This window comes from Solea solea, chromosome 2 (genome assembly GCF_958295425.1).
Source record: "Solea solea chromosome 2, fSolSol10.1, whole genome shotgun sequence".
NCBI lineage: Eukaryota > Metazoa > Chordata > Actinopteri > Pleuronectiformes > Soleidae > Solea > Solea solea.
In genome coordinates this window covers 19,994,408-20,022,069 of record NC_081135.1, presented here as the reverse complement: position 1 = coordinate 20,022,069, position 27,662 = coordinate 19,994,408, and the positions used below count along the sequence as shown (strand labels likewise).

Here is a 27,662-nt window from a genome sequence, read left to right as displayed (position 1 = left end):
TCATGCCAGTAAGTTTCACTCCCTGATTCATTTTTTAAACATCTGGCCTCTTTTATCTTAAATGGGCTTCAGCAACCCAGCATTATAACCCTTTAGCTTCCCTGTACTGTATTATTTTGTTTCCCTTTTAAACAGCTTGATAAAAAACAGCATGGTCATAAATTGCTGCCAGTGATAAACAAACACATTTAATGAACATTTTCATCAGTGTTTGTGTGTTTACACCACCAAGCCACTGAGTAAATGGAGGCATAGAGCAGGCGCAGCAAAACTGGAATTTCTATCTTTGGTCCTCTGAAATCCACAGAGAATATAAGTAAGCATGTAGAAATGGAGGCAGCATAATTTAATTTCACTGAGTACATATTGTGGTAGCTATCAAAGCAAACATGTCCAGCATTTCCTATGAATTAATGACCCAAGTTCGAGCCTAATTGCTTTCCCGGTGTGTAAATGTCAAGCACCATGCAAATACAAATGACATTCTTGTGCTTGTTGCTTCAAGAGCAGTGTAATGTGCAAATGAGCAGCGAAGGATGAGGACTCATAAAGCACTCTTCTACAACTCACTATCTAACAGTATCAGAATGTGTATTATTAACAAACTCATACAAGACACCTAACTGTCCTTTTAACTAGTTATTTCGTTATTTAGGTACTAAGAGCATCAGTGACACCGCACAGCCCACTGCTACAGGTGACTTCCTGCCAATATACAGATTTTCCATTTTATTCTGATGTATTCATATTTCAAAAGTTTTATTATTATTAAAATGGTAAAAGTAATTTGTGAAGGAAATAAAAAACGTATCATTCATCTTTCTTTTATCAGATGACAAAATACCACATGGCCATTTGTGAATAAAGTAGCGCAGTGCATATTAAACAGCTCATTTTATGTTCTACCCATTTTATCCTCACTTATTGCTGAAATTGTTGAAATTAGGTATTCTGAACTGTCTTTGCTACAAATGGGATTCATTTACTCTAAATGACAGTGGATCTGTGGATGTGTAGCAGAATGAATCATGGTGGAAAATGAATGATCTAATCCACTGAGACAGTGGTGTGGGGGAGCCAAAGGGGGAGTCTACATTTTTAGTGCTACAAAGAATAAATGTGGTCAATGCAGTGTACTGTATATGGAGTTTTTAGTTGCACCTTGGTTTGTTCTTGACTCTATTTAGCTTCAAGGAATGATTCATAAAACGATTTGTTTGGGTTGTGGCAATTGTATCAGGGTTTAAAGCACAGAGGGACCTTAGTGTCATGCCCACAGGGTTGCAGGTTCAATTTTGATTTTTTTCAGTAGATGAAATCAAAGGATGGGGGCGGTATATGTGGTTTGCAGTGACAGAAAAGCCATCAGTGTTCAGCTACCCTGCAGGTAATAGCTGTAGTCCTCTCTTTTCCTCCACCAGAATCCTTCTGTCTTTTCAACTTCCTCCCATGAAATGAAAGTAACATTTTATCAAGCTTCACCTCAGGTGCTGTAAAAATCAATACAGTGAGAGCTCTTACCGACAGGTTGTAAATCATGAAAATTCATTCTCTTAAATCTTAAAGCTAAGCCTCTCCCAGTTGTGTCTGTGTGGCTCTTCACGACCGTGAGTCACTCGACACAGCAGCTTCTGCCGGATCACCAAATTCAGGAACAACTAGCTTTTATGTGTACATTGTATATGAGTTATGTACTTACATACATACTGTGCATATCACCTCTGTCGTAGTTACATTGGGCAGCTGTGTGAAATGTAATTCAGTCTTTATGGAAATAGTATATTTGTCCTTTTGTAAGAGAAGCTCTGACCTGTATATTTCCATGTAAATGTATGTACTATACAGTATATATGGTGGTATATATTACTGAAATACTTACAGAGGCCAAGAGGTTAGAGGAGGTTATTGTGTCATACACCCACACACACACACAACAGTTGGCCAGAGAGCTATTCAAAGTAGAAACCAAGCTCACACACAAGCAAAGGAAGCTTGTACGGGTGTCGAATAAAAACACAAGCAGGGGTTTAATATCTGCACTTTCAATGTTTCAATTTCAATTTTGAATGTTTAATTTGATGGCATTGATAGTGGAATCAATCTCCAGGCTTAGGTCTGGACTAATGTGAGTGTCACCATGTTTTCCCCAGACAAACTTAACTACAGGCCATGTATTATGTGTCATTTTGCATCAAAACGCACATCTGAGAAATCTGTCTCTGGCTGTTGAAAGTGTACTGCTGCCAGGAAGTCCCGACAAACTTAGGTTTGACGTGGAACTTATTGCTGTGGCCACTGTCAACAAAGACTTCAATTCTGAGTAAACAGGGCAATCACCAGAGTCTTCACTGCGGAGGCGGCTGCTTGTAGTTTTGGCTCTCATCAGTACCAGTAGCGATCCAGGAAGGCAGCAAAAGAGCTGACGACCAAAGTGGAGGCTCTGTGTACATTCCGAAGAAATCGGGAGCTGTTGAAAAAGCGTCTTTATCCTGAGGTTTGTCTGAATCCCTGTGATAACAAGGATATCTGTCAAAAACAGATTGGGTAATATACTGTATGGTCCATTCAGCGTAGCAAAGCAAAACCATGTGTTAGCAGGAGAAGTTGAATCAATTCTAACTTGGATAAGAGCCACTATAGGAGTTAACTGGAGTTATATGGAGAATGGCCACCGTTCTTATCCAAAGGGCGGTCAAAAGAATGCTAATCTATACCTGACATAAGACGTTAAATGATCAAGGAGTTATCCTACCCCATTTTAATGAATTAATTAAAAACCAATGCCTCGTGTGCATGCGATCACTTTAAAGAAATGCTGAAAGTGCTGCTCAGTGAATCATTAGGACTTTTCCGATATGTGATGTGAATCCTATTGAGATTGTGAACAGATAGCTATAATCCAAGAATGATATTGCCAAACACCTGATTAGTATTCCTCCCCATTAACTGTGTTTGGTCCCATTGATTTTGAGAAGGATTACATGAATTGCAATAACTCTTCAGACTGTGAGACTTGGAGCTGCAAGTGATAAATAGCTGCCCCACCCAAATCCATTGTGCAATTTATCAACAGCTTTACTAAGAATCACTGCATCCGTGCAGACTTCAAATTCAGTGTGTGGCATTTTAAAAAGAAACCGCAGCTGGCCTGATTGACAGGATTTCGCTTGTGGCTGAACAGTTGATAGTCAAGCCAGTTGGTTTCGAGGATACCTTCTGGCTGACTGGTAGAATCACTGGCCTTCCAGCTGTAGCTCTGCCACATGTGATCTTCACAGAGAGACAGACTGTTTATCTACTGCCTTCCATGCATATGCATGTGCTCAGGTTCAACATTCTTTAAAAGGAGCACATATTTCTCAGTTCTAATATATGTTTGACCAGACACTTAAGCTGAAAAATAATCAGCTTTAAATGAGCTCTTTAGAGGCAGCTGTTAAGGTCTGTATGATGCACATCTGGCATTACATCTGTTATCACTCACACTTATATAGCTTCCAGATCTAATATATGCACTTCAATACTGCATCCACCAAATGAATTATGTAATCTTAGGGCTTTGTTTGTAATATCAGCATACACAATGACCCGTGACACACCTCTCAGAACTACACACAGTGTTTGTGTAGCCATAATTCAACACTGGTTTTGAATCAGTATGTCACATGGAGCATTTTTATATATATTATATAATGGATTAGGGTTAGGGGTATATATTATATACCCCTAACCCTAACCCATATTTTGCTATATAATATATTCATATCCATATTAAATAAAATAAAATAAAAAAACTAGCAATTGAATAAAAATAAATCATATACAGTTAAATAATTAACAAAACTGTCTACACAGAGGTGTATCTTGCTCATTTAGATAAGATGTATTGTTAAGGTAAATGTTCTGATCATCTGTCAAATTGTCTCTAATGTTTGCATTACACCCTATACCTAATGCCTAAAAACTTGTTTTGCCTCCCACAATGAAGATCAAATCTAAGTTAGACCTTTCTGTTTTCTGACAGTGTTTAAATGAAGCTTCTTTCAAAAACTACATGTATTCATTTTACATTAAACCTTTAACACCGCACGTATCACAGACAACATCAGCGTCTTTGTCTTTGTCACCAGAAAGGAGTTTCCAGTTTTTGGCTTGTTTTTGGACATTGAGAAAAGGACTCAACATTTTTTTTTATCTAAAACATGTTTTATACTGTTCAAATTTCAAATTTAACACACACAATCTGGTGTTTATGTACAACTGCAGTGTTTTTTGCTTTTTTTTAATAAATACTATGTTAAGCACTTACTCACAGGACATTTTCTGGCCCGCCTATGGTTCAAATAAGCAAAGAAGTCCAGGCGGACATTTTGAAGTTTAGGTGTTAAAGGGTTAATACATGTTAAATGTTTTGCTCTTTACATAAATGAATGGACTCTCACTCCCACTCCACTCACTGTTAAAATGTATTAGTGACATTAAGGCATGGATGGCGTTGAACCTCCTGAGTCCTGACACACAAATGATTGATCTTGGCTCCCTCAGTAAGTACCACTGTTACCAATGTGGAGTTGAAAATTGACTCTGAATTAAAACTTAACAAACAGATCAGCTTCATCAATTGAGGCAAATGGCTAAGACTAGGTCTGTTCTGTGTAGCCAGGACTTGTGCCCATGCTTTTATTACAACCTGTCTAGTCTACTGTAATGCCCTCTATGTTGGGGTTAGCCAGGCCTCCCTTTCTTGCTTTCAGCTTGTCCAGAATACTACCACTCACCTTTTAACAATGACGCAGACATGAGCACATTCTGGCCTCCCTCCATTGGCTCCCAGTGCATTACAGAATAGATTTAAAAATCCTTTTATCCTTTTATATTATTTATTGTATTGTATGGGTCTAAATGGTCTGGCTCCGCCCTACCTGAGCTCTTGTTACTAAATCGCAGCTGAAGCTCAGAGGGGATGGGGCTTTTGCAGTTGCCCCTAAATTGTGAAATGGATTGCCATTACACATTAGGCAGGCCCATTCACTGTCTAATTTTAAATGTCGTTTAAAAACTCACCTGTTTTCTGTTGCATTTGAGACAGTGGGAGTCTGCTGTTATGTTAGTTTTTTTTTTTTTGTATTTATTTTAATGTCTCTTTATTAATTTAATTACAGCACTTTGGCCAACTGCTTTTTAAATGTGCTTTATAAATAAATTGGATTGGACTGGATAATGGATGCCCAACATTATAGCCATTCACATAAAAAAAAAAAAAAGATACTGTTTGGAAAGCTCTGACATTAAAATCCACAGACCTTTTCACTTCCCATTATTCTTTCAGTCTCCCCCTCAGCCCATTAAAATACCTGGCATCAATTAAACTGTGGAAATTTGTAGGTGTTATTATTTCTGATGGGAGGTAGTGCACAGGCACAATTTCATGCCCAAAAAGAAATTGTACTGAATTTGCATTGTGCTATATTTTATCTGCATAAACACAACCTGTGCTGTGCTAAACCACCCACACACTACAAGAGCCACAAAATTACCAAAAAGACGAAAGGGCAATACAGGCAGGTGTGTCTGATAAAAATGGCTTTGTTCCTGTGTTTGCTCTGTCTATGCTGTGACAGAAATAGTCATTTACCCTTAAGCTAAAAGAGGATTTTAATGAAGCTGAATTCCTTGCAAAATAGAGTTGAGCTTAACTGTCTCGCATGAAAGCTCAATACTTAGTATACTGCATCACAAAACCCCTTAAAAACATAAGATGCATTTCATAGATGGCCCTTCAAGGGTGTCTGTAATGAAATCAAGTGGCAACAGGTCGTGACGTCACTGCAGAATACCTGCTGTGAAGCCTCGATACCCGCTGTCAGTCACACTGGTATCCACTCATGCAGTATATGCCCAAGCATAATTTTCAAAACTGACACAAAAGGCTGTTGACGATGACCGGAAAATAGCAATTGAGACCATGAACTCCTATTTTTACTGTCATTATAAATCTAGTGGGGAGAGTCATTTTCCCATAGACTTATATTCAAACAGTCATGCTCTGGTAGCTGTTCAGTCTATTCTTCTTCACGGGTTGGCCTCAGCAAGGAATCCTGAAGACAGTTGTTTACTTTTTACATGGTCTATAGATGAGATATGGGGTTGTTTTTGAAAGCAGGAGCCATTTATTATTATATTATCTTTAACCCTATAGTGATAACGCAGGATACATTATGTCATATTATACATGTTGGTATAATATGTGATGAGAAAATAAGGAACGGGGAAGGGGGGTGTTACACTGTTATACTGTTACACTGGGATTACACTTAAGCTACTGTAACTTTAACTGCATTTCAACAAAACAAATCTATCAATCCACATGTTTCATTAATGAAAGCATTTTTAATACAATCTTCTCTGCTCAAATGTCACTTCAAACAGTGTAAAACAGAAATAATAACAATAATAACAAAAATAATAATAATAATAATAAAGGAACTTTGAGAGGGCTTTCTCTCTCTGTGTTCTCCGCAGTCTCTCTTCCTCATGTGGTTTTCTCTGAATGCGTGCTGTTTGAGATCACAGACTCCGCCGTGCCCTGCAGAGATAACACGATGACAGACGGTGCAGTTTGCCCTGTGGTCGTTATCCCTCAAGCATTCCACCCACAGATAGTCATTTTCCCACTCACGTCTGTATTTCTGTAACCTTATCTTTTTCACCTGAGCAGTATCCTCCTGCTCCTCACGTGTCACCATTTTACCTTTACATCTCGCCGCGTCTCCGTTGCTACCACACACAGGACTCACAGTGAATTGGACTAACAATTCAAAGTGCACATTTTCTGTTGGCTGACAGACAGATCGAGAGGGCCTGACAGCAGGACGGGGGGTTTCTTTTCCCTCATACAAATCGCACAATCTGTAATTTATTTTGTCATGGTTTTGCACTGACATGGTTATCAAAAATAAGAAATTAAGTGAGTTTCGTATCTGTACAATACGGTACACGTCTTTTATCTTTCAAATACGGAGCAAATCTGTGTTTTACGGAACATATCCTTGTTTTACAGAATGGTTGGCAACCCTACTGTGCACGTAGTTGCCACATGAAGCCTATCACTGGATTGGTGGAAGAAATGTAATCAAAATATTGAATATTTAAAGTTTTGGAGGGTTTGTAGGTTGGTTAGTTGGTTGGTAAATAAAGTTACAAACCATATTCTTCTACCACTTTATTCTCCACATAAGGGTCTAGGGGGAATATGATGTAGGGTGATAGGCGTGGTACACCCCAGACAGGTTGCCAGTCCATCGCAGGGCCACATAGAGACAAATAACCATTCACTCTTACACTCACACCTACAAGTGTCAAGTTTACTTAATCCCCAAATCTGCATGTCTTTGGACTGTGGGAGGAGAACCCAAAGAATACCCACGCGCACATGGGGAAAACATGCAAACTCCATGCAGAAAGACCCTCGTTCCGACCATTACAAACCATATAAGGAAGAAAAAAAACTGTGATTTAGGTACAGTCTGGATGAGAGTTCACTAGAGCTGAGTTGAGGATGGAGTTTCAATGACACAGTGAGAGAGATAGTCACTGACGAGTGAATCTACAAGGAGATACACACACTTCTGACTCAAGAAAAAAAATAACTGGGACACTTTTCCGCGTTTCCTGAGGGTGTAAACAACACAAACGAGAGCAGAGGAAAAAAGACGAGCAAGCGAAGCAGCAGCTCAGCTTTGTACCTGCATTCACACCTCTCGCATTTGTCTCCCTGTATGTAAACTGTAATGCTGCCTTGCAATTGTCATATTTCTTTTGTGTGAGTGTGCACATGATGCAATGTGTGTGTTTCCCTGTGTGTGACATATCTGAGATATGCTTGTCAGCCTGTTGTGCATGTAGGGCAGACCACTGGCTTGCCTGACAAGAGATGACTAACCAATCTAGCAAAATGCTGGCTGCCTTGACACCAGTCTGGAACCAATTTACGGACCAACAGCAAGGGTGGTTGTGCTTTGTTAGTGTGTTTGCCTTTCCACAGGCACCACTACAACATAATGTAGTTTTTATTCTATTATTGATAAACTGTCTTTCAAAATATTTACTATTCATCACTGATTTATTCCAAAGTGTTCCTAGATAATGTTCTCCTAACATAATTGGAGTTTGATTACAATGTCTGCCAACTCAAACCATTTTGAGTCTGTGTTTGCTTTTTCCATCGGAGCCTGAAAGCCCTTCAATGCTCAACCATTATTTAGAAAAAAAAAAAAAAGAAATAGAATTGTGAATCATTTGAATATGTAGACCCTAATTTCAATTGATGGTTACCACGAAAACCACTAAATCTCTTCTGCCTAAATGGCAATACAATGTGACATTCATTATGACTGCTCCGATAAGTTGTCCTTTAACAACATGTTTGAGTGCATCACCGAATCATTTTCACTCTTTAGTATCTGCGAAGTCTAGATCCAGATTTAAAACTTCTGTATGACCCTTTTTCTACTTTTGTGTGTGCCTCTATGTGTGTGTAAAAAGAACCAGGGGAGCTATACTGTGCTAGTGTTAAAGGGTTTCTGCCTTAGGGGACAATTTAGTGAACACTTAAATGCTTCTGGTGACTCAACAGCTTAAAGGTGTCACTGCTTTGTGTCATCCTTTCACTAAAAACCATAAAGACACATTCTTGCTCACTTGGGTTCAAAAGTAGGATCAGCAACTGCAGGTTAATGTGACAATGTAAATACAGTTGTTTAAAATATGTGGACATTCTTCCTTTTCTTGGAGTAATCTTTCTAGTTCAATGTCTTGAAGGAATACACTCAGCATATCTGTACTGATAAACAATCATGCAAAATACTTTTTGATGGATTTACAAAGACTTCATTAATGAGTTTTGTTGATGTTGCTGCTTGTTTAGTTAGCGCTAACAGGAGCAATTCATTAGCCCTTTTTTGCTGAAATGTCTTGTTATACCAAACAGATGTGATGATTTATAACCATCATTTAGACCTGCTTTCCTCCGAGTCATTGATGAAACATGGTATTATTTGCGTCGCCACTGAATCGCAGATGTCTTCATCAGTCGCAGCTCGTATTTCCAACAGCTCGTATCTCATTCGAGAACTGAGCCAATTGTTTCAAAACACAAAAGAAATGCTTTATTTTTCCCTGAATGCACATTAAACGTGCATGACAGCATGTCATTTTGCTGCATGCACATTTAAAGAAATGTGAAGACAAATATTCAAAGTGAAGAGAATCCTTTAACAGTAAATATGAGGCTCTGCCAAGCTGTCAGCAACATCCGACTTAGATGTCTGTCATGTTTTTATTCTGTCAATGAAATCCACAAACCTGCAGGCGCTGAAAGACAAAGCTTTGGCATTTTTCATAAAAAAAAACGTTACACAACATTAAAAAAAAAAAACTCTGCCTGTAATTTCTTTCTATTTTTTAAATAAGCAGTTTTATTGGCTTTTGTGTTCCCCTGTAGCTACAAGTGAAAAATTTGACTTTTCTCTTGTGATCACTATCATAACGTTTTAAAACGTCATGTGTATTTAGATCATGCATTCAAAGAAGGAGAACTGATACTGTATGCTGTCTGTTTATACAATTCAGCTGTTAAACGGCGACTCTCCTCATTTGGTCGCTGTCTCCTCTCCTCCAGGTCTGATAATCAGACAAGCCTCCCGAAGCCCCTATTGTCTGCACACACTGTGGACGTGACTCTTATACGTATGAGAGCAGCTTAGCATTGTGAATGCAGCTCAGCTTTCTGGAGGTTGACCTTTTTCCATGGATTAATAGGTTTTATGCTGGCAGCATTAATAAACAATTTCTTCGTTTCAACAGTAGGGTAGTGAGCAGTCACTCTGCATATTAATGTGCATCCTCCTCCTCTTCCTCACCTACTTTTAGGCAGTCATGTTCTGCAATCATGTTTTTTTTTTTATCCCAAAGGATGTTTGTTTCATTTTGTTCTTGTCTTTATAATGCCTATTTCATATTTTGAGGGCTTTTTATTTTAAACTCCCACTCTCTCCATTTATCCATATTTTCTTTTACCCTTTACTCCCCCTTGAATTTGCCTCTTTCCCTCAACCACACTGCTTTTATCTCTGTTAGTCAGTGTCATTGCCGTTTATTTCTCAGACTGCTCATCTCTGCTTTATTTCTGTCTTTTTCGCTTCGGTGACTGGGGCTGATTATGTGGGGCTGAGCAGTTTTGGCCCTCACGTTGTCTGTGGCCAAGGTCAATTATGGCCTTCCCATTCAGAGCATGGCCAATCACAGACCAGGGAGCCACTGATGTGGTGCGCCAGCCGGGGAGATTGAGTGGGAAGAAAATCTACCATTTGGTGCCTCAAAAATGATTTGATTTGCGACTGGTGTGAAAGTGGTGGCTATGTCGACTCTCTTTCTCCTTTTTTTTCTAGAATTATACAGCCAACATGTAATAGTATCATGGATTTGACTGATTTATTTATCATATGAAAACCTTATGTCACTCAGTGTGTGGTGTTATTTGATGAGCTTAAGTGTAAATGCTGAGGGTTAATTAATTTTAGGTTGTTGACCTGGGAAAAATAATGATACCAGAATAGAGCTGAATAGAGCTGCGAGACTGCTTATGTTTATGGGCAATGTGGGGGATATCCAGTCTCTTTGATGTTTTGCAGGAAAACAAATACATGGCAGTTTTCAGTTTTCAGAAAAAGAGCAATCATAAAGGTAACTTGTGTTACTTACAGTACACTTTATTGCCAAAAGGATTAGGATTTGTTGTTTTGTGGGTCACTTAGGTGCCACTTACAGCTGTATTTTAATGCATCACCACTGCAGACCTTGTTCTTCTTCTCCTCTGGTTGAGACATATTTGAGAGGGGCACCAAGGCTTTTGAGGATTGGTATCATTCAGTATTTTGAGGGTTAGTCAGTAGCTGCTCTCTGTTCTCTCTTTGGCATCCCATGTGTTGAAGTGTGACTTTGATAACGGGTGGGTGGTGGTGGGTGGAGCAACATACCAAAATCAAAGAAACTAAAATATGATGTGAGTTGTGTCATTATTCACTGTAGCTTTTTTAATGATGAGCAACCCCTTTCACCAAAAGTGCAACATAAAGACAAAAACTCTTATCATTATGAACCTGGAAAAAGCCAGGTTCATATATATAAATATATATATATATATATATATATATATACAAATGAAAAAGGTACAATTTACTCTTTTATGGCTGGACAGGGATCAAACTTGATTACAGCTTTTGACCCATTGTTGACGCTTGACATACAGTCGGCAAACAGTGTCTTAAATCAGCTGCCCCCAAGGCTCTTATCTTCAAAGGAAGCTGATTAGGGCGACAGACATCTTTGTTCACCATCAAGCATCACTTCCCAAACAACCACCTCCACTTTATCTGCATCTGTAAATGAAATTTGACTTTTTGAGTGTCTGTGTAAAGCTGTCTGATTACCCACACTTATGACCTTGCCAACCAATGCGGATGTTTACTCTCACTCAAGGCTGTTTTTGTAGCTGCCGTACAAGTAATCAGTCCTGGACTGACAGCAGCAAAATGATGCATCTAATTATAGCTGCCATCTAACCTGTGCTGCAGCTCACCTGATGAGGAAAGAGTCTAATTAATTACCTAATTGAAGAAACTCAGGGAGCCATGAAGGTAAAAGTGTTTTCCTTTCTAATCAGCTTAGCAAAAGAGTTTGCTTCAGCGCTAAAGGAGTTTTTCTAAGCCTTCTTTCAGGGAGAACAAAGGTGATTTGGTTTTACATATGAAACCATACCATGTCAAAATTTGTTCTGCTTGTACATTTCTACCCTCCCTTGAGATAAGACCTCTCCTATTTAGGATCTGTAAATTTGTACTGTGGGTTTGTGCAGTGTGCATTCTGATTCTGAGGCATTTTGATAAACTATCATATTCCTAATGATGATAAAATAATGAATAATGCTTATCAATAGATGCTAGATCCAATGCTGTGGAAGCAACATTAATAGCCCTGATCTTACCCTCAACATTTGCCACTAGAATAGTCTGAAGTTAATTCTCTTAATGTAATCGCTGGCGAGACAGAGCAAAGTCATAATGTGGGATTTTAGAGCACTGCTCTGACATTTTAATGCCCGTACTGACATTTTTGACAATTTTTCACTGTAATTGCCCTGTGAAGAACCATAGAACCTCTTTCTTCGTTTTTTGACTTCTAACTTGATTCTGTTGTAATGCATCATGCATCTGTGTCATGTCTCCCACTCAGAAATGCCCAGGAGTCCTCATTGAAGGATCGAGAGGACACACAAAACGCAGCGAGTGCTCGTCAGGATCATTATGGCCATCCCAAATGTCTGCTCTGCTTTTAACTGAATACTTTCTGGAGGATAAGTTCTGACAGGAATAATTCACCAGAGGGCTAATTATACCATACTAATGGCACAGTGTGCCCTGTGTTCCAAACTGAGCATTTAACTGATAAAAAATGTCCTATGAAGCTATTGTATAGGATAATTACATTGAGAGAAACCAATTTTCCCTGGATAAAATTAAAATAATGTGTATTATCCTAGTATCATATAGCTTCAATGAGAGCCATCAGGCGATCCACACTTAAATACTTTATCTCAACCTCTATACCATATAACATGAAGCCTATGCTGTCTATGATCCACTACTCATTGCACAGTTTTTGTTTCAAAAAAGATAACTCTTAATTATGTTAAAGATTCCTGTTCCTAAAGTTTTTACTGATGCAGGGAAATATCTTAATATCTAATTCTATGTGTGGATGGCCTAAAAATGTTGCAAATATTGCTGCTTTGCCCTAATTAGCAAACATTAACGTGCTAAGACACTGAACTAACATGGTGAAAGGTAGGGCTGCCTCTTGCTGCGACAGTATGCAGTTTCAAACTAGTTTGACATTCACAAAAGTTTATAAAGACATGATGGACTCAGTCATCACCTGTCTCACCTGCTGTGGAGAAGCTATGGGTCCACACTGACAGCTGCACACAAGAGCATGTCCCAGACACTCGGTAGTTACCGGAGTAAGATGTTTATGTCGGGTTATCCGTGCCAGTCCGCTCGGCTGTGGGCAGTCTTTGGGCGCTCAATTGTCCGCCCAAGAGTTTTCCTATTTTTTGCATTTTAAGGGCGTGCCTGTGTGCATTCTCACCATAGCGAAAGAGTCTATAGCAAAGACATGTGCGTCCTAAAGGAGCCCAAAATATGTCACTTGACCGGCACTCGCTGTAAACGAGCGAGAGGACGTTTTTAAACTACACTTGAATGCAGATTACACACGGTAGTCATGGACTGTATAATGTGTAGCTCATTGTGTTCTAGATTATTTTAGATGATTCCTATCTGCTTCTCCTGCATGTGAGACTGGTGGGGCAGTGGCAGCCCTCTATGGACGGGCCGCCACTGATTAGTGCACGAAGAGGGGTACACGCATGGGGGGGGGTGGTCCAGTGGCAGTTTGATTGATGCCTCACGATCCAATTAGTTTTGGACCGCTCATTACGATTGGATGGTGTTTTTACAGGCCTGTCCGCTCCACAATTAATTCATTGGTGACAATGGGGGTGTGGAGAGGATTTTAAGCAATACAGTAAAACATGCTCCAGAAAATAATCTCCCACCCCACCTTTATCATTTCAGCCATTCAGCCATCATACCCGCTAAACATCAACATGTATAGTCTTGCTACCGTGGAAACGTCAGTATAATAATTATTATCTTTCACATTTAACCTTTGTGACACTGAACATGATGTAAAAGCCTTTGTAAATATGTATTAAATATTCGGTAAATATATTTAGTATAATTTAGCACAGAAAAGAGTCTTCAGTAGTAGTTTGTAAGACGAAAAATCATCAAAAAAAATAAGTCATTCCTAAACCTAACAAATCTTCTTGATGGACCCAGAAAATGACTTTGAGAGTGATAAAGGTTAAGTCAGACTGATTTTTACTTTTTCTCTCCATAGTTCTTTCAACCAGCTCAGTGTGAATTGCCGACAACATGTAGTGAAACCCTCCATTCTGATGAGTGTGCTTTGATTAATACACTCCGATGAATGCTTTTATTTTTAGCCTGGCTGGGCAGACAATGTGGAAACACTCTTTATTACCCTTCTGGTTAGCGATGAATGGGTGACAGCAGAGAGAGATGTGGTGCCTCAGTGTTCATTCGTCATTGCCAGATTGAGGTGTAAGGGATGGAGGAGTAACTTGAGTTGTTCCATCATTATTTGCTCAAAGTTCAGAAGGCAGCCGGAATAAAAAAAAGTACTAATAGCAGGCATAGCATTTGGGGCTAGTTGTTGGGGGGGTATGTTGCCTTCTCCAGTGCTGAAGTGTTTGGGGTCAGAGCCCAACAATATATATTCCCTGCCAGGAACATGAGCTAATTGACTAAACGAGCGCTCTTACATCTCGTGTCAAGGTTAAGGCCAAGGAGAGAATGAGAGTTGCATTTCATCAGAGCAGGTGATTAGGCTCGGCTTGAATCAGACGTGATTATAGTGAGACAGAGTCTGCAGCGCTCACCCTTTTCGCGACAGGTAGAAGTATGAAGTGCCTGGCGAGGCAGTTCCTCAACCTGTGATAATGTTATTCTTGACAATGTGAGAGTGAAGTAGAGGTCACATGTGTTCTTGTCACCTTCATGGAACCGCTGTTTCATTCTTTAATCATTTAATTTAAGTCTCCCACATACAGAGTAACTTAGGAATGTTAATTTGCTTTTTGGGTTTAAAAAAAAATTAACATTCCAATGTGTCTGCTGCTTGTTTGTGTCTTTTTGCAGGAACTCTTTACAGCGGAGTGCAAGTTCAAGGAGTCTGTGTTCGAGAACTACTATGTGATCTATTCATCCATGTTGTACAGACAACAGGAGTCGGGGAGAGCTTGGTTCCTAGGGCTCAATAAAGAGGGCCAAGCCATGAAGGGGAACCGAGTGAAAAAAACAAAACCAGCTGCTCACTTCCTGCCCAAGCCATTAGAAGGTATGTAATGTTACCCTACAGTGTGATTTAATAATGACATTATTGATTTATGTTATTTGTCAAAAAAGTAAAAAAAAAGACAAGTCAACAATTAATTCCATATTCTGAGCAGTATTGCATGTAGTGAGACCTGGAAACAAAAAAATAAACAATGGATGAAATTCTTGCTTTATTGTGATACATTAAGACACTATAGCCATGCACTTACCAGTGTATCCAGAATATGTAGTTAGTAGTTTCCAGAGTGGGTAATGGGTGCGTACTACATTGCTGAGATGTTTTAAGAAAGCTGTGTTGTGTTGCTAAAGATTTGGTGTCTTCAATATTATAGTATAGTCTTGGTATTGAATGTCAAAGACAGGTTGTGAAAGTTGGACAGTATGGTTTACTGTATAGTATACTGTACATACATGGGTGCTCTGATTGGTATTCACAGTGCTATTTCTTCACTGAACTGGAAGGAAACCACGTGTAGGTCTGACACTTGTGCTTTATGCCTTATGTGATTTTGTGTCTTCTACAAAATGTTTTCAACTCACCTAGAGTAACTCAAGGGCACTTAAAGTTACCCTTTATCTTTTCTTTGCTGTCAAACAATCCTCATTATAATCCTTTGCAGCAAGAGCAGCTTCACAATATGGTAACATCAATAAATATGGATGCTTAAAATAAGATCCACTGTATGAATGACAACGATGCTGGTGTGATTATATACATGCTACTGTACTGCTGTATGTGAACATATCTGTCATGGACGTATTTGTGTGGATATTCTCCGTTTGCCGTATAATGTAGGATACGGTTTTATCTGCACAGTATGAAATGTTAATAGTCCAGCAAATGCCACCCTCACTGTCGTCAGTCACCAGCCTGATTGCGTCCCATCATCACGCAGAGAATCAAGTTGAAGTGTCAGTATTACAGCTGGAGTTTAGAAGCTGTAATGTGAGGGTATAATGGGGCACTTTTCACACTTTTTTGTGTGAAAAGCATTTGGTTAGATTCCTCATGTGTAACCCGTCGGCCCTGATGGAGACAGAACACAACGCCAACAGTCAAACATTTTGTTATTCTGTGAATTGTTATGTGTTTTCATTGCAGGTGTACAGTTTGTCTTTTTGAAACTTTGTGAAAAGTGCATGAAGCATCAAGTATTGCTAAACTCCAAAGTCGAACAGGCAACAAAAATGGGATTTTACTAACGTCTTTTCTTTTGTCTCTCTCCCGTTTTCCTCATTGTCTGCTTCACCAGTTGCCATGTACAGAGAGCCATCATTGCATGATGTTGGAGAGACAGTGCCCAAGGCGGCAGTACCTCCCAGTAAAAGCACAAGTGAGCCAGCGGTGATGAATGGAGGTAAACCTGTAAGCAAGCCTGACAAGCCCACCACATAGCCACACCTGAGTGGTTCCCTCTGTGTGTGTGTGTGTGTAGTGGTGGTGGGGAAGAGGGTGTGACAGAGGCAGGGTTTTCCCCCCGACCAGACTCCAGATCCTCTTTTCCTCTGCGGATCAGATCCAGGCGAACCTTCCTCACTTTCTTCTATTGCTCCTCATCTTCCCTCTCCGCCTTGTCCACCTTCTCTTCAGCTGTCTCAGCATGAGCGGATGGATTTTGAGGTGACCGAGCTTCTCCAGCACTGGAGGGGAGAGAACCTCTGATCATAGAATGCCTTTAGATTCCTCGGAGACTGTGAGACTTCATGTGAATAGCGCGTGTTTCACAACCACGCTCGTGGTACTTTGCTTGCTGACAGTTCAACCAAGATCCCTTCCCCCTTCTCTATAATGTCCTGTTGGAGCAGAGTGTGTGTACCTTCAGATCTATTTTCTATACCACAGTTCACCAGCTATGTTCTGGGACAGAGACTGTATAGATAGAGTAAATATTTGGACTGTCGTCCTCTATTTTTTACGAGTATGTTCCCCTCCCTCTCTTTCTATCTCTAGTCACACTCTTTTCTCTTTGTCAAGTAACATAGAAAAGATAAAAACATTTTGCAAGGGAGTCGTGTGATTTTCTATGAAACACATTCACAAAGATATGACATTAAAAACAAACACATGTACAAGAAAGGAACCGATCCAAATTTCTTCTCGCCTACAACATGCACACACACATAAAGTTTGTGGGGAAAATCAGAGATGTTACTTTTTTCTTTTTTTTTTTTTTTACAGCTGATAAATACACACACTGGAGGCTTGCAGATAGCTCCTGCAATCACAGTCGACGAAGTGCAAATTACCACCGCAATCAATGCTAGGAGCTCCTGACACACACACACACACACACACACACACACACACACATACAGACACATACACACACATTTTTAAACAGATGTGCGTGTGGGTGGGAGGGCGCTGGAAGGAATGGTGTCTACATATCACTATCTAAGTCCCACCAGCGCTTCTGTCCGCCTTCTCTGGTAAATAGAAAACCTGAAATCTATTTTTCTTTAATCTTATTTCAGAGCGTGGGCTCTACGAATATCTCTAGGCCTTGTAGGCCTCTGTCCCTCACTCACTGACTTCTTTGGACAACAAGGCAGGGCTTGTGGCTTTGACCCAGATGGTCTATAACTGCAGCACTGGCAGCCATCTTGTGACAGAGTCTACGTAAAGCCAGAAAACAACATGGCTGAAAAACCAGTAGGCGACATTTATATACTGGCTGCATCCCTATTTGGTTCAGCAAACTAAAGCATGGGCAAAGTTAATATTGTGTTCACTCTTCTTGCAGCAGTTATACAAGAGATGGCTTATATTGTAACATTTTCACTGTATAAAACTTAGGGAAAATGACAATTAAAAAATCATAACTTTTTAAATGACTAGATATTATGATAATAATTATTATTATGAGAGGATCCGTCTCCTAGCTCAGCATGCAGAGTCCAGTAATGATCATCTTGGCCTGTCACGTGCCTGTTTGGACCTTGATTCCCGGCATGCAAAAACAGGTTCCCAGTCCCCACTGGGCCAAAGGTGCCTCACCCACCCCATACATCCATGTAGAGGATAAATCCACGTAGCATTATCCATTAAAGAAAACCACACTCACATGTACTCGCTCATCCTGAAATGACCAAAGTCTTTTTTTCATCCCAAGAAGAACTGAACTCTTTAAAAAGGAAAAATCGGACTCTTTCTCTATCTCTGATTCAATTCATTAAAGCTTTCACTGTGATAGCATTTGTTCTGTCCGACAGAATCAACTCTGCTCAGACCTGCGAAAGGTCTCGACTGATGTCATTTTGGAGAAGTACGTATACCTTGAATTAATCACGTGCATGCATTTTCTGTAAGGAACAAGGTATGGGTATCGTTCTTCACACTGTATAAGCTGATCGAGCACTGAAGTTCAGTGTGGGAGTTGAATGGGCATGTTGTAGGCTGCGGCACACTCACACCTAATCTGGAGGTTAGCCCACTACTGCACTTTCTGTTTTGCATTTTCATCATGACTGTTAGCGGTTTATCAAAACTCTGTCTGATCAATCACTTTATAATGTTTGACCGTCTAGTTTTGTTAGATAAGATTTAGAATATGAAGTAGATTGTTGCCGCTGTATGCTGCTAAAACTACAACTATATTAAAATTTGATTTGATAAATAGGATAACTTTTTTTTTTGGTTTTGTTTTTTTTGGTGATTACACATGGCCATTTCTTATTACAGTACATCAAAGCACATCAGTTAGGTGTCAATACTTGTCTGTACAAAGCTGTTTATGTTACAATAAAAATGGCATACTGTAGACGCTCGACACACACAGCGGCTGGATACCATTGTAGTTGTATTTGAGGCTGATGGTCTGTCCTCATTATACAGCCAGTCATCCTCCACTCGTATCAAACTCTACATGCTGGGCTGGCTGCTGCTCCAGCCCCGCAGTCCGGTTAAATGGCTCCTCCAAGGCTGACTTTATTTTTGTAAATGACCAGTGTGTAAATGTACTTCTCTGTTTGGATGTCTGTAGTCAGGTTTTCGGGTTGTTTTTGTTTGTTTTTTTGTCTTAAATTTCTCTGGTATACGGGTCGCGTGTGATGTCGTCTCCTAATCTCGATCATTTTTGCTTTGTCCCCCCCCCCCCCTCTGTCATTAGAAGCAAACTTAGTTTCTTTATTGCTTCAGTTTCCGACCTCTTTCTTTGTACGTTGTCCCATCTGTTGCATGGGGAAAGGATGGCATCGATGAACTGCATGTAGTAGGCTATGTCTATCAAGAACTGTTGGTATGTACTGCTAATTTTACATACATATATGCAACGAGTTTGTCTACACTATACAGTTTGTGTTTGTTGTATACACATATACAACATATTGAATAAAAATATTTATATAAAGGTGTACTGTAATGTCAGTAACATACTTAATGCAATATAGTGTGCAGTATATTATTGCACCTGTCGATTCTGATGGGACAAAGAAAAACCGAGGGGGTTGGCTAGTTTAAGCATGAAAAAGGCCAAAGTAGAATTTACATAAAATTTCCTTTGTGACTTCTTATCGGCCCTGTTTTCAAGTGGTTGCAGAGCTCTTGTGTCAATGCAGCTCTTATCCCCTGATGCCACCTTATGAAGTGACATGGACAGCCAGCATGCCACAAGTTAACTATGTATGCCCTTCTCTTTATTTCCTCCACTTATCACTAGTATGAGTTGAGTGAGAAATGTCCATTAAGTACCTTCAGTACATGTGGGTTTCACGGCTGATTGTCTAGTTTGATTTCCTGGTGGAGAAGAATAGGCACTATTAAAACTGTTTATTTTCAAGAAAAAAAAAAATATATATATATATAGATATATACCATTGCAAGTATGCCCATTGGAGTTATGTCATGTTATAACAAATTTGTAACCATGTATGATTAAGGTCTTCGCATTGTTTTCCATGCAAAATGTTGTGTCATGCGGCACATTTAATGTTTTAATATTAAAATGAAATAAAAATCTAAAACAGTAACCTTTGCCTTGAGCTTTTGAGTGCACTTTCAGTCGAAATTTGACAGCAACACTTCACTGTGTATGCTTTAAAATCAGACCCATATTATCCCCCGCAGTCTCCCACACATTAGAAAAATGTCACAAGCAAATGGATTCATTGTCTACCTGGATTTTTATCAACGTGTAACAATATGCAGTTAATACATTCTAAAAAAAAAGAAAATACATAAAGGTGTTTTGGAAACAGAAATGTTTACACTGTACTATTGTTTAAACACAAAAGCTAAAGCCGTTTCTTTTCACCTACAAAAGTCCACTTTTAATCAGGATCATTTGTAACCAGCTTAATAAATGACTGAATATGGTGAGTGATATACAAAATGAAATCCGTGTCATGCCTCCTCCTGTGGTTTCCAGGCTTTGGTGATTTACTAGTCTGGTCATGATTGTTGGCAGTGGTGCTCCTGGTTGCTCCGGGCAGCCAGGCCTCTTGTCTCTAACCCCCAGCATCCCATTCTTCTCAGTACTCCGCTCCTACCCAGATTTCACAAGCGTTCCCTGTCCAGCCATCCCAGCACTCACAGTTGCCGCAATTGCACAACCCATTCCCTGTGAGAAGAGGTGAGAAGAAAAGCTGTGAATTAAAAGAGCTGTGCCATCATGCCTGACCTTTAACAAGGTTCCTATTTTCACACCCTGCATCCCTGGGTGTAGCTCTGCTGGGGGTTGAGGTGAATTAAGCTGCTCATGACAGTTTTTGCTTTTGCCCTGCACCATAAAGGATGAAACTTCAGCTTAATTACAGGGAAACCTGTAGGGGAAAGGGGAAAACCTTAGCTCACAGGTTCTAAATATATGTTCTCTAAAGAGTGTGCAGTAGACTGAAGTACTGCATCACATTTAAAAAAGTTTAAATCCCATTCTAATCTATCCCAAACTCGGTAGCTTCAGACACCAACACTGGTTGATACGGGAGGTAATGTTATTTATTTACATTTTGGGTATTTATATGAGCATATGTTTATTTAGGTATGAAACCATATTTCCCACATGCTCTCTGCTGTCAGAGACGCTGGGGTTAGCAGAAAGACTCCCGCTGGCCTTCTGTCACACATTAGAAAAGACATATAGAAAACTCTCTCTGTGGGAGTGGAGGGAGGTGTCTGATGGATGGTGATGAGGATAAAACAATGGAAGTGAGGTGAAAGGCAACAGAGATGGGGAAGTAAAAGAAAGACAATCAGAACCAACAATTCTTCACTCTGCTTGGTTTCAGCTTCCCTATGGTCAATGGAATACTGAAGAAACAAGGGCAAAAATGTTTAAATAAAAAATATAACTGTCTATACAAACTGAAAATCTAATACTCATTACATGCCATCTAAAATGTTTCAAACATTTTAATTTCAATATTAATATAGATTTAAAAAAATGTGCACACAAAAAAAACAAGCCCCAACCAAGTGCACGTTAGACCTGACATTTCACTATTCTCATTCCCTTTTGAATGCTCTTTTAATACTGAAATCTTTCTTTTTTGACATTATGGGGTTTCAAATTTAAATTTTTAAATAAGTTTTGAAATAACGAAGAGCATCTATATTTCCATGTATGGATTATTACACATGCCACAGTAAAAGTGCTTTGTTGAGTATTTACAGTACCAAACAATTGTTCCCATGTTAGGGATTTACTCGAGATGAGTAGGTTTATAATTGAGTTACACAGATACTGTAGGCGATCACTTACCACTGGTGGAAAAGAAAAACTATGCGATACATTTTCACAAATTGAAGAAAGAATATGCAATAAACGCACTGCTGCATGCTGTGACTAATTGTTGTTATTTACTCGTTTTCATACTATTACCTGTGTTGCACACAGACTTGCAAACCTTTCTGTCTCCTCTGAAAGGATTGCTGAAATGATCATATTGAGTGCATGAAATTAAACGGCAAGCATTCCTAATATGCTGCATTTTCCACATCACTCATCAGTTGTATGTGTAATGAGAATCTGGAGCTTTGAATGGCCCGTGAAAGGGATTTATTGGGAAAACTGCAAAACAGTTTGGGTTTTTTTGTATTAGGCTATTAGCATGGAAGACCGCTGATTCCATCACATTTACTGAGAGAAGAGGAGCAGTGTCTCTTCATCTGCACATTCAACTCTCCTCTTCTGGAAATGTATTTCCATGTAAAATACCATGGCATTATAATTATGTGTAGGGTGATATCATTGTATGTTATGGACGTCTTCACATGATACGCTGCAGTCAGTAATGTGGTAATCACAAAGACTTTACAGACATTTCCTTTGTTTTCCTACAGTTCTCCACAGATTTGAAGCAACATTTGTGTGCATACGGGACAGCTGATGTGCATTTCAGGGACATTAAAGCTGACATTTAGAGACATGAAGTCATGATGGGAAACACTTGTGAACAGCTGTCCAGATTTTTGACAGGCCCCGGGGCATAAATAATTATAAACATGCCTTGAGATTTCCATTAACCGTGGGGAGAAGATTGCTCCTGTGGATAAATGGTATGTATAGAGAAGTGCATATTTTGTGTCAGTTAATGTGACAGCTCCCTAACTCACAACCATAGACTTGAACATTGGTGGGGTTGGTATACATACAGGTAGATAAAATGTGTCTTGAGAAACAGAGATACATATACTCAATTTAGGTAGGGTTGTTCAAATGCAGGTGTCACACACATATAGCGACGCTAGAACATCACATCTTATATTAGATCATTATAGATTCATTTGTATGTTGTGGTCATAGATATGCAAGTATCATTATACTGTTTGGTTTCTATATAGGCCTACTGTGTATAATGCGATTACAGGATTTCAGTGAAAAATATTAGTTTAAATAGATGTAATTGTAGTCCCACACACAAAGTATTCAGCATGAAAAAAACATAGTCAACTGAAATTTCAACTGAAAATGAAAACCAAGTTGTAATACTAATATATATATATATATATATATATATATATTCTTTATATAGATATTGTTTTGGATATCAAATAGTTTAGAATAATAAAAATAATATTCTGTTGGTGAATCCAGAATATTTTGCTCTAAATACAGGTAATTAAATAATTTTCAATCATCTCTTAAAAACAAGCCAAGTATAAATATTTGAAATTATTTTAAAGATGCTACACTGCTGGTGTTTTCTAAACTGGCTGCTCACAGTGTTCTACATAGCAGAAGTCTTTTTTCTCAGATCTGTTTCTGATAGGAACAATTTAAAGGTCTTTTCCTGCAATACCTGTGCAGATGAGACCATCATGTTTGTCACACTCCCGGTCGTCACACTCGCAGTACTCTCCAGACACCCACGACTCTTGGGGAGTGCAGATACACTGGCCACAGTGACAGGAACCTGCAACACACAGACGCACACACTCATACAGTAAGTGTTAATTAAAGTCACCTGTTTTAATCCAAGCTTAGTGACATTGTGATAGTGAATATGTTTGTTTCATTTTTAGAGTATTCCCTTGCTGCTTACATGTTTTAAAAATGCTGTTAGTGTCATTTCCTGCAAATTCTGTATTTTACACAGAAGATTAATAGTGTTGGGCAATGTGGATATGAACTCTTCCCGGGGGAAACAACTACTAATATACTTTTGCCACCATGAAAACAATCCAAACACTCTTTAAACATCCTCTCTTGATCATTATTGTCTGTACCTGCTCAGCCTCAAAACAAGCAGGAGGATAATAAGATATTAAGGACTGGGAAAGGGAAACAAAACAACTGTTGTCTAAATCACCCAGCCTTATATCCCACAACTATGTTTTCAACCTGCCCAAATATTTTTAAACACCATAATACAGGTTACAAGAACCCACTATGTGAGGTGGAAGCAGACAGTGAGCGAGAAAGAGAGGTGAGAAAAGGGGAGGAGCTTAGGGAAGAGTGTTCTGTTGCCTAACCAAAGGATACTGCAGTAAAGTAGCAAATATGAAAACAATGAGAAGCTGAAACCATAGAAAATGCACCATATAATAACATTTCTGTGTATCTCTCCCTTGTCAATTCACTAACCTGCTGATCTGTAATTATGGCTTCAACCCCCACAGAGGGTATGAAGTCTTACTGACGTTACATTAATGTTGTGTTACATAGTGTCCGGCATAAAGGAAGCTAAGAGAAAGTCTAGTCCAGGTTATAATTTAATCATAGAAAATAAAGTTGTTAATTAAAAAAAAAAAGATAAAGTTGGATAAAAAGTGAAAACGTGACAATATTCCTCTTAGATCTGTTACAAATCAGTTAAATTGTAAAACTCATGGAATCTTGGATAATTGTTTTTGCACACATGTCCAAATGCATTATGGGGTTTCAAATTTAAATTTTTAAATAAGTTTTGAAATAACGAAGAGCATCTATATTTCCATGTATGGATTATTACACATGCCACAGTAAAAGTGCTTTGTTGAGTATTTACAGTACCAAACAATTGTTCCCATGTTAGGGATTTACTCGAGATGAGTAGGTTTATAATTGAGTTACACAGATACTGTAGGCGATCACTTACCACTGGTGGAAAAGAAAAACTATGCGATACATTTTCACAAATTGAAGAAAGAATATGCAATAAACGCACTGCTGCATGCTGTGACTAATTGTTGTTATTTACTCGTTTTCATACTATTACCTGTGTTGCACACAGACTTGCAAACCTTTCTGTCTCCTCTGAAAGGATTGCTGAAATGATCATATTGAGTGCATGAAATTAAACGGCAAGCATTCCTAATATGCTGCATTTTCCACATCACTCATCAGTTGTATGTGTAATGAGAATCTGGAGCTTTGAATGGCCCGTGAAAGGGATTTATTGGGAAAACTGCAAAACAGTTTGGGTTTTTTTGTATTAGGCTATTAGCATGGAAGACCGCTGATTCCATCACATTTACTGAGAGAAGAGGAGCAGTGTCTCTTCATCTGCAGGAGGATAATAAGATATTAAGGACTGGGAAAGGGAAACAAAACAACTGTTGTCTAAATCACCCAGCCTTATATCCCACAACTATGTTATGGTGTTGTAAAACTCATGGAATCTTGGATAATTGTTTTTGCACACATGTCCAAATGCATTTGTTGTAATAATAAAATATCCGTTTTTGCGTGTAGGCAGTGCACAGTATATGTAATGTTATGTATTCAGTAAATAATTTTATACCATCCAACCAACCAAACAATAATCTTAGGAGTGACTTGCCAATAATTATTGATATAATTCAGGTTCTTAAAGTGTGAGCAAAAGGTCCTTAAAGTGCAAACTAGGCTGTCCAGAAAGATGCCCAAACAAAATAACCAATAATCAAGAGGTGAGTCATAACACAAACAAAAGGAAATTTACAACACAGCGATAGAGACTTTTATTAAAATGTTTCCTTTTTTGGTTATATATATTTGTGTGTGTGTGTGTGTGTATCGTCACCTTTTCCACTGCAGATGACTCCGTCGGAGGTCTCACAAAGCTCCTTGCTTTGCACGTCGCTCATCTCACAGGACCGGGGGAACTGGCACAGCTTACCAAACCAGCCGTCCTTGCAGATGCACCGTCCACATGAACAGAAACCGTGACCTGGCGGTGGAGGGCAGAAGGGCCTTCGTTTAAAGGAGACAGAATGTGGAGCAGGCCCATGAGAAAGTAGCACGCATAGAAGAAATTTTAATTAAAAAAAGGCATTCACAGGGAAAAGTCAAGGGAGATGTAACATGAAAACCAAAATATAGCAATAAAGCACATAAACACGGGAGGCTGACAGTGCAGATTTTGAACTTTGACACAAATAGCCACTACAAGGAGACAGAGCTGCCGGAAGATGAGATAGATGCAGCGGGATTATAGTTCACAAGACATGAAAGGAGCTGTCATCACTGGTCTTGTCCTGTCCTTAATAAATCCCCAGCTCTTCAGAGAGAGATGAAAAACAAGAAGGGCAATGACAGACAAGTACACACACACACACACACATACATATACGCGCACACCATCACAACAAACCAGGGATATTTAATTGGCTGAAAAAAAAAGAACCAATTTGATTCTTTGGTGTCTTCCTGACAGGCAGCATTACTTTGGTTTTAACAAGTGCTAACACTGGCATCACCGATTGATCCTTAATGTCCACTTCTAGTAACAGATGTCAGTTTGAAACCGAGCATAGTTCCATCACTTTCATCAGTCCAAATCCATACTATGCAGCTGAATTTCCATTTGACATGGGGATTATTGATTTAGTCCAACAGCGCTTCGATTCAATTTTGATTGTTTTAGCTTTTAGCACCTCTCTGCATCACACATTCAGAGACTCACACAAACACATTGAAATTTATAAATGGCAGAGCATATTTAAATATGCACTTACACATAAACGTATACAGCTGTAGCACATTACACGGGATGGAAGAATTTCTTTGTTTTTATTTTACGTCTTAAAATAGAATTAAGATGAAAATATTGATACCACCATCCTTATATTACTTCATATTTACATATTTACATTACAACCAAAATTAGGGCAGCATATCCTTGTCCAGAATTAAGGCTGGAAACAGTTGCAATTGTTTAAAAAGAATCCCACAGTCGCTTTACTCACAAACAAATAGAATCTGACCTGGAGTCAATTTCTCTGCTGTGCTTAATTATCGGCTGATGATAGTTTCATCTGGAGCATGTAAACAAAACCTTTGGTATGCTCATCCATCTCGCGTGGAACAATGAATCTCATTTAAAAAAATCTATTTGTTAGAGCAAATGGGTGAGGAGGGAATTAAATCCTTGATATCCCGTACAAGCTGTGCTGCCTGCACACACTAATTATTTAAAACTGCATCAGCAACAGATCATTTTGCTGCCATAGATAATACATCAACATTGTCCGTCTTTCCTCTTATCTCGAGATCTCCAACCGTATCTCACATCCTGTACGCTGTCTGTAGTTTTATCAGTCAGTGTATGGATGGTATTTGTATGAATGGAGGCTGGTTATGAATGTAGTGGAGTGGCAGCTATGACAGGTCATGCATGGCTGCCTCAATCAGTGAGCCTGCGAGAGCAGGTAATTGCTTGGGAGAAAAGGCAACCTCGCCCTCATTCAATTAGTCCGCACCTGCCATTCACCAAGCAGGTGTTGTGTCATAGCATTTAAACATGAACAGTAACGATGAAGTGGTGTTGAATTAGATATTTATTACAGTAAACAGCTGTACTGTATACAGAGAGTCTTTCACGAGTTAAAAAGCCTTTTTATTCTGGTACTCCATTAGTGGCATTGAATTATTAAAAAAGAAAAAAAAAAAAATATTAATATCACACTGCCTGTCAAGCAACCCCTCCTAAAATCCTGTTAAGCACTATCATTCAGAGTTTCACAACCCCCCTTTGACAAAGCCCTTAATTGCTGTTTAAATGACAGTTGCCAGTCACTGTGTTTGAGCTCTTCAAGATGCAATTAGAGAGGCTCACCAACATGTCACAGATTCCGAGACAACCCCAGCCAATCAGAGACAAGGATGAAGTGAAGACAAGTGTCAACCCTAATGCTGGACTCACATATACATGTTGTGTTCACACGTGAAGGTGTGTCTGTGATGGCTAAAGGCTCTGGTATACTCGTAATGCGACGCACAA

The 27,662-nt window shown here is 39.1% G+C and overlaps 2 protein-coding genes across 3 annotated transcripts in view; one reads left to right on the top strand and one right to left on the bottom strand.

Moving 5' to 3' along the window:
* The window catches only part of fgf14 (fibroblast growth factor 14), a 102,983-nt gene extending 82,737 nt beyond the window's left edge, over positions 1 to 20,246 (top strand). For both annotated transcript variants that reach the window (XM_058618035.1, XM_058618043.1), the window contains exons 4-5: positions 14,844 to 15,042; positions 16,295 to 20,246. In XM_058618035.1, coding sequence (XP_058474018.1) covers positions 14,844 to 15,042; positions 16,295 to 16,437 — 342 coding nt within the window. In that variant the 3' untranslated portion in view covers positions 16,438 to 20,246. The remainder of the gene's footprint in view (positions 1 to 14,843; positions 15,043 to 16,294) is intronic.
* itgbl1 (integrin, beta-like 1) overlaps positions 20,144 to 27,662 on the bottom strand; it is a 38,993-nt gene continuing 31,474 nt past the window's right edge. Inside the window, exons 9-11 of the mRNA XM_058618024.1 lie at positions 25,464 to 25,610; positions 23,280 to 23,393; positions 20,144 to 20,599 (exon numbers count right to left, since the gene is read on the bottom strand). Coding sequence (XP_058474007.1) covers positions 20,511 to 20,599; positions 23,280 to 23,393; positions 25,464 to 25,610 — 350 coding nt within the window. The 3' untranslated portion in view covers positions 20,144 to 20,510. The remainder of the gene's footprint in view (positions 20,600 to 23,279; positions 23,394 to 25,463; positions 25,611 to 27,662) is intronic.